This window comes from Notothenia rossii (genome assembly GCF_949606895.1).
Source record: "Notothenia rossii genome assembly, chromosome: 3".
Classification (NCBI taxonomy): domain Eukaryota; kingdom Metazoa; phylum Chordata; class Actinopteri; order Perciformes; family Nototheniidae; genus Notothenia; species Notothenia rossii.
The window spans coordinates 2,072,790-2,080,289 of record NC_136901.1 but is presented as its reverse complement, the minus strand read 5'-3'; the positions used below and the strand labels follow the sequence as shown (position 1 = coordinate 2,080,289).

The 7,500-nt window shown below is 38.4% G+C and overlaps 3 protein-coding genes across 4 annotated transcripts in view; 2 read left to right on the top strand and 1 right to left on the bottom strand.

Moving 5' to 3' along the window:
• Positions 1–1,942, top strand: part of LOC307032011 (H(+)/Cl(-) exchange transporter 4-like) — a 12,162-nt gene extending 10,220 nt beyond the window's left edge. Inside the window, exons 5-6 of the mRNA XM_079669672.1 lie at positions 392–514; positions 1,014–1,942. Of these exons, the coding sequence (XP_079525798.1) occupies positions 392–514; positions 1,014–1,103 (213 nt within the window). The 3' untranslated portion in view covers positions 1,104–1,942. The remainder of the gene's footprint in view (positions 1–391; positions 515–1,013) is intronic.
• On the top strand, positions 1,887–6,850 carry LOC307032012 (phospholipase A and acyltransferase 2-like). Of its 2 annotated transcripts, XM_079669673.1 has the most exons (6): positions 1,887–2,028; positions 2,399–2,528; positions 2,889–2,977; positions 4,179–4,343; positions 6,229–6,377; positions 6,762–6,850. In XM_079669673.1, exons 1-5 carry the CDS (start codon positions 2,020–2,022, stop codon positions 6,292–6,294), a joined length of 459 nt encoding a protein of 152 aa, XP_079525799.1. In that variant the 5' UTR covers positions 1,887–2,019; the 3' UTR covers positions 6,295–6,377; positions 6,762–6,850. The 2 variants fall into 2 exon arrangements, with proteins under 2 accessions (XP_079525799.1, XP_079525800.1); XM_079669674.1 differs by lacking the exon at positions 6,762–6,850 and having other exon boundaries at positions 4,179–4,318; positions 6,229–6,365.
• Positions 6,423–7,500, bottom strand: part of LOC307032010 (bifunctional epoxide hydrolase 2-like) — a 10,047-nt gene continuing 8,969 nt past the window's right edge. The window contains exons 17-18 of the mRNA XM_079669671.1: positions 7,498–7,500; positions 6,423–6,866 (exon numbers count right to left, since the gene is read on the bottom strand). The exon at positions 7,498–7,500 is cut by the window's right edge and continues 78 nt beyond it. Coding sequence (XP_079525797.1) covers positions 6,753–6,866; positions 7,498–7,500 — 117 coding nt within the window. The 3' untranslated portion in view covers positions 6,423–6,752. The remainder of the gene's footprint in view (positions 6,867–7,497) is intronic.

Genomic DNA, 7,500 nt, shown 5'->3' with positions numbered 1-7,500 from the left:
GCCGCTTAAAGGTGGGGGGCGCGGACCGGCCATAGAGCCCATAGAGTTAAAGGTGGTGGACTGTAACCTGTAAAATCCATAGATTTAGGAGGTCCCCTAGTGGCCGTTAGCTGTAAAAATCCATAGATTAGCCGCACCGTTATATAAGCCGCAGCGTCGATAGAGTCTGAAAATTATGGTATATCAACACACATTTATAAATATGCACACATTAAGACATAAATAAAAGCACAACAATCAATATATACAAAATAACAGTCACTTCAAAATCTGTGAGAAATGTACATTAGTGAAAGACTGTCCTTAGCAGCCTAAAAAGAGTCTTCGGTTTTCGGGACAGAAAGACTGGACACTGTAGATTTCAGTCCCTGCTATATTTGACTTGTTTCAGGGAGGGGGAGCGTACCTGTTGAACTACTTCCTGTACGTCCTGTGGGCTCTGCTGTTTTCCTTCCTGGCCGTGTCCCTGGTGCGAGTGTTCGCTCCGTACGCCTGCGGCTCAGGAATCCCCGAGGTGAGAAACTCCAATGCTGCACATTTTCCTTTATCGTATATGACATTCATTTTGGCGTGGATGTACGTTTATTTTATGTTGTAAGATGAAACTCAGCTCCTGTAATGAGTCTGTTAGAAAATGTGTTTCCAAAATACAGACAGTCATAGCTGTAAGGGGAAAGATGTTAAAAACCATTGATGCCACAATGTGTTGATCACACTTCCATTGCAGGCCATATCCATATCAAACTTTTAAAAGTCGAAATTGTATTTTTTACTGTGTGTGTGTGTGTGTGTGTGTGTGTGTGTGTGTGTGTGTGTGTGTGTGTGTGTGTGTGTGTGTGTGTGTGTGTGTGTGTGTGTGTGTGTGTGTGTGTGTGTGTGTGTGTGTGTGTGTGTGTGTGTGTGTGTGTGTGTGTGTGTGTGTGTGTGTGTGTGTGTGTGTGTGTGTGTGTGTGTGTGTGTGTGTGTGTGTGTGTGTGTGTGTGTGTGTGTGTGTGTCACTGGTGAACCTCCAGCTCAGGTGCCTTCTGACGGACTGTGATGCTGCACTGACTTTAAAAAAGTGGCATTGTGTGTTTGAGCTGCAAAACACACACACACTTTGAATCAATGAAAGTGTGTTTCCTTCAGTAAATGCCGTCCTCACACTTTCTGTGTGTCGTGGATCTGAATCTGCAGATAATCTATATTTTGTAAATGTGGGTGGGTGGTCTTCATGAAGATGATCTCAGAAGCTTTCAGGTTGTGTTAGACTGCTTCTGTTTCTCAGCGGGGTTCATTGTCATTTCTCCACCAATCACAGCGCTTTAGAGCCAGTGAATGGGGGTCTGACAAAGAGGTGTAATCAAACCAGAGTTAAAGGAGCAACACGTGATTATTGTGACATTAAATCAGGACATTTTTCCACAGGAGCCCCTCCAGCTGTTTTTTTATCCGTAAAGTTTGACATGGAGACGGAAATGTGTTTGTATTTAAGAGGATATTATAGCCAGCCTGTTTATCTCTCAGACGGCAACAATTCAGGGAAAAATAAAAACAAGTTTAGCGATGAAAGGACTCTCGCTTCATATTTCCACAAGGGGTTTTCTTTAGATTTTCTCCAGGCGTTATTTTAGGTTCATTAAGCTTCAAACGAGTAGCTGTCAATCAAACCCAGGCTCTTTTCAAATCAAATCTTAATACCCAAGGAAACCAGCCTTTAGCTTTCAGTAATAATGGTTTCTGCACACTCTGTCTTCTTATCTCTCATTAAAACCCGTCTGATTGGAGCTGCGTTGAAGCTACTTCCTGTTTTCAAGCCTTCCGTTCAGGAAGCACCTGCTTCACACGCCCTGAGGTGGAGGGACTCCGTGGTGCGTGGAAGAAACGCAGAAACGTCCCCAAAAAAAAATCACCCTCCAGCACAAATGACACCTGAAGGGACGCGAAGACACTGCGACACAAAGTCTATCACACACACATGAGACTGTGATCAGTGTGTGTGGGTTTCATTTCAGACAGCTGCGGTATTAACTCAAACCCATGGGCCTGGTAAGTACAGACGAAACATCTTTATTTGCAATCTTTATCTGTTTTGTTGTTTCCAAAATGAGTGCAGAAATCCTTTAAAGTCTGTGTCCACATCTTGGTAACATTATTTTAATTCTCTAATATGTTTTGCACAAGCCATTTAAAAAGCACATTTCCAGGTTATCAAAGTGTGAAAAGACTCTCTTGCTTTGTCTGTTTATCTCTTAATTTAATCAAAGTGACTCTGAATAGCCCATTTGACCCAAGAAAGTAAATCATTCTCTTAATATTTAGATGTTCACGTTGGAAACAAAGTTGTTTTTCACACACTAGGAATTAGCCTTGATATTTTTGTACGTATAACAATAAAATACTAATTTAAAATCTGCAGACGCAGTCCCGTCCCGAGGTGTTCCCGGGGGACATCGTGGAGTATCCCAGGAACAAATACTTCTCTCACTTCGCTGTGTACTACGGAGAGAAGGACGGCGTTCCCTACGTCGCTCACCTGACCTGTCGAGGTCAGTGTTTCCTGCTTTTCTTACTGACCTCATTTGACCCCAATTAGGTTGTTGCGTTGGATAAGTACATTTCAATCAAGATTATGAAGTTAGAATAAAACATGTGTGTGTTCAGTCAGCATGTAGTTCCTCTGCTTGTCCAGAGCTGAGGAACATTAATTAACATTAACATAAAGGGGTTTTATAATCTTTATTTTCAGCAGCCTTATTCTTTCTTGTGACACATCCCAGATAAAAATCTTGTGTGGTTCAAATATTCAGAAATGATGATATGGGGATGTTTTTAGCACATTTGGTTAATTTACTGACACGTGTGACTCTTCAAACTCTTTGTGATATTATATCTTTTTGTTTGTTCAGATTCAGACTCCAAGATGATTCTGTTTGGCCGGGCTCTGAGGTCAGAGATCAAACTGGATCCACTGGAGCTGCTGGGGAAGAAATACAAGGTGACACACCATCTCATATCTGAAGAATATTCAAATGTATATTTAGATTGTAATGCTTTGTACATCAAACAATACAAATAGTGGGGAATATATTGTTAAGAAAAGCTTTAAACTGTTAGGAAAACTCTCCCTGGTCCCCGGCTTGAGCTTGAGCCTCAGGATCCATGTATCTGTGATCCTCTCCAGAATGGAAGTAGTCATCACATACAGAGCATCAACTAGTTCCTGAACAGTGTCCTTCACATGCTGATATCCAAGAGAGGGAGTTACACAGTCACAAGATGGAGGAATAGAAAGCAGTATTCAATGTTTACTTCTGATTAGCCATGTATTGATTATCCTCTCAAGAATGGAAGTAGTCAAAACTTAAAAAAGAAGAATTTTTTGGTATTTTTCTCAAAATCTAAAAACTTGGACTTTTTCATCAAAATTCTCACTTTTTCTAAACATTCTGAATTTTTCGAAAAAATTCTGACTTATTCACCAAATTCTCAAAAGTCTGAATTTTTCTCAATCTAAAAATGTTAACTTTTTTTTACAAAATCTAAACATTCTGACTTTGTTTTCAAAATTCTGACTTTTTCTCAAAATCTAAAAAATCTGACTATTTCTAAATACTTCAAAATGTTACTAATCCCTGTCACTCGTCCCCGGCTTGAGCTTGAACCTCAGGATCCATGTATCTGTGATCCTCTCCAGAATGGAAGTAGTCATCACATACAGAGCATCAACTAGTTCCTGAACAGTGTCCTTCACATGCTGATATCCAAGAGAGGGAGTTACACAGTCACAAGATGGAGGAATACCAGTTCTTGTAGGTAATCATAGGATTGTCATGAACGAAATGTTGAGTTTTTTTCTCAAAATATTGACTTTTTTCTGAAAACCTCAACATTCTGACTTTTTTTTCAAAATCTCAAAATCCTGACTTTTTCTCAAAATCTCAAAATTATGACTTTTTCTCAAAATTATGAGTTTTTCTAGTGAATAAATTAAATTGTTTAAGTTTTCTGCACTCTCAGGCGATTTGTAATCTGTTCTAGAAAAACAATGTGGTTTTTAGGATTTCAAGAAGCATATAAAACAAACAATGTGAACATTTATCCATGCTGGAAGTAGATTTAGATGTGTTAGGAGTTAGTATTTTTAAACACGAGTATCTGTACTTCTACTTGAGTAAAGAATGTGTACTTCTGCTCAGGTCAACAACATGATGGACGACTGTTTCTCAGTCAGGGATTTCCACAGCGTGGTGAAGCCGGCCATCGACGACCTGATGGGGCGCGAGGTGACCTTCGACATCCTGTTTCATAACAGCGAGCACCAGGCCACGCTCCTCAGGTACGGAGTCAAGAAGTCCCAGCAGGTGAGGCTTTTGAAATAGTATCAGCATTCTTGACTTTATTCCTCAGATATTTAATGATAAACGAGCAGAGATGGTACAAGTACACACATCCTTTACTCAAGTAGAAGATACTCGTGTTAAAAGTACTGACTAAACTTCTTTACTCAAGTAAAAGTAAAGAACTTTGAAATGTACTTCAGTAAAAAGTACCCATAACTAGCAGCTGTTTTAAAGAGTACCTGACTTCCCTTTATATTAATAGAACAATAATGTTATTGTTAGCTAATGAATGTTTCCATGCTGAACAACGGCAACATGACAACGTTTCCATTGGTCCCTCTTATTTAGAGAAGACCAGGAAATGATGGATACACGGATCGTGTTCAAATCAATAGGCACGCAATGACTCTAAATAATAATGATCACGCCACCAAACACACATTCAGACTAAAGGAACCAGCCTGTTTGGAAAATGAGAGAAGTAGAAAGTACAGGTATTTGAGTTCAACATGTAAGAAGTAGAAAGTACAGGTATTTGGGTTCAAAATGTAAGAAGTAGAAAGTACAGGTATTTGTGTTCAACATGTAAGAAGTAGAAAGTACAGGTATTTGGGTTCAAAATGTAAGAAGTAGAAAGTACAGGTATTTGTGTTCAACATGTAAGAAGTAGAAAGTACAGGTATTTGTGTTCAACATGTAAGAAGTAGAAAGTACAGGTATTTGAGTTCAACATGAGAGAAGTAGAAAGTACAGGTATTTGAGTTCAAAATGTGAGAAGTAGAAAGTACAGGTATTTGAGTTCAACATGTAAGAAGTAGAAAGTACAGGTATTTGAGTTCAACATGTAAGAAGTAGAAAGTACAGGTATTTGGGTTCAACATGTAAGAAGTAGAAAGTACAGGTATTTGAGTTCAACATGTAAGAAGTAGAAAGTACAGGTATTTGAGTTCAACATGTAAGAAGTAGAAAGTACAGGTATTTGAGTTCAACATGTAAGAAGTAGAAAGTACAGGTATTTGAGTTCAACATGTAAGAAGTAGAAAGTACAGGTATTTGGGTTCAACATGTAAGAAGTAGAAAGTACAGGTATTTGGGTTCAACATGTAAGAAGTAGAAAGTACAGGTATTTGTGTTCAACATGTAAGAAGTAGAAAGTACAGGTATTTGAGTTCAACATGTAAGAAATAGAAAGTACAGGTATTAGAGTTCAACATGTAAGAAGTAGAAAGTACAGGTATTTGTGTTCAACATGTAAGAAGTAGAAAGTACAGGTATTTGTGTTCAAAATGTAAGAAGTAGAAAGTACAGGTATTTGAGTTCAACATGTAAGAAGTAGAAAGTACAGGTATTTGTGTTCAACATGTAAGAAGTAGAAAGTACAGGTATTTGTGTTCAACATGTAAGAAGTAGAAAGTACAGGTATTTGTGTTCAAAATGTAAGAAGTAGAAAGTACAGGTATTTGAGTTCAACATGTAAGAAGTAGAAAGTACAGGTATTTGAGTTCAACATGTAAGAAGTAGAAAGTACAGGTATTTGAGTTCAACATGTAAGAAGTAGAAAGTTCAGGTATTTGTGTTCAACATGTAAGAAGTAGAAAGTACAGGTATTTGGGTTCAACATGTAAGAAGTAGAAAGTACAGGTATTTGAGTTCAACATGTAAGAAGTAGAAAGTTCAGGTATTTGAGTTCAACATGTAAGAAGTAGAAAGTACAGGTATTTGTGTTCAAAATGTAAGAAGTCAAAGTAAAAAGTTGTGGAGTAAAGTACTGATACCAGAAAAAGTATAAGTATTTGTACACTACTTCCCACCTCTGTAAACGAGTTTCCTCCGTGTTTTCCCACCTTTACTTCTGCAAGGTTTGTTAACATGCAGTTAAATGGGAACGATTGTATGTTTTTTACAGATAGAGAGGATTTATGAGCACATCATGCCGTCCTGGAAGAAGCTGTTCAAGCAGAAGAAACTGTGAAGCGTTTTCTGTTCACTTCCCATCTCCAACACCAGGGGGCGACACTGTGCTCACACATGCCTGATTTCAAGCATTGAGTTAACGTATGTTTTGATCTCATAATAAATGAAGTTATTATGCAAGTCGTATTTTTTAAATGTCTCTGTTTTATTAGAATTGTATATGTATTTTTTCATCTCTGCGGTTTTCATTGTATTTTCTTTTGTATAACAAGTGCATTTCTTCCAGCCCAATTAAACACATTTTATGAACAATAAATGATATTCATTCACACCTGAATTGTCAGTTATCATTGTAGTATTAAATAAAGGTGCACATTCCACTCATCAAACCCCCATAAATGTGTTATTTTAGTCCAAAAAGCTGTGAAATGTAAGCAGATATTACATTATGATTGATTTCTTCAGTTCAGACAAAATCATTTAATGTGATTTAGTGAGAATCTTTTAGTTGTGATGTTATTTCAGAGTCTCTGAGAGCCAGGAGATCAGGATCCTGTTGGTCTCCGCCGGACGCTCCATCTGGATCCAGTGTCCGCACTCCTCGATGTGTCCTCGCTTCAGGTCAGGGATCTGCATCGAAAAACAAATATGAATCACCCCTGGGGGGTTATAGGAAACAGGCCCCACACCTCACAGTCTCTGATGGTTATACGGTCTTTTTCTGTCCCTTTTCTGTCCCTTTTGTGTCCCTTAGTGTGTCTATTGTGTCTCTTAGTGGGTCTCTTAGTGGGTCTTTGAGGTCATTTTGTGTCTCTTTTTAGGCAATTTCAGTCATTTTGTGTCTTTTGGTCAATTTGTGTCCCGATTGGTTCTACTGTGTGTCTTTATAGGCAATTTTAGTCACATTGAGTCATTTTGTGTCAATTTGCTTCCCTCTTATCTTCATTTTGTGTCCCTTCGTGGGTCTATTGTGTCTCCTTGAGGTCATTTTGTGTGTCTTTATAGGCAATTTCAGACACTGTGTGGTCAATTTGTGTCCCTTAGTGGGTCTTTGAGCTCATTTTGTGTGTCTATTGTGTCTATATAGGCAATTTCAGTCATGGTGTGTCTTTTTGGTCAATTTGTGTCCCTTTTATCTTTGTTTTTTGTGTCCCTTAGTGGGTTTACTCATGTGTCTCTTTATAGACCACTTCAGTCACTGCGTGCTCAGTTGTGTGTCTCTGTGGTTGTTTAGGAGGGTCTCGCTGTTAGTTTTTCTCACCAA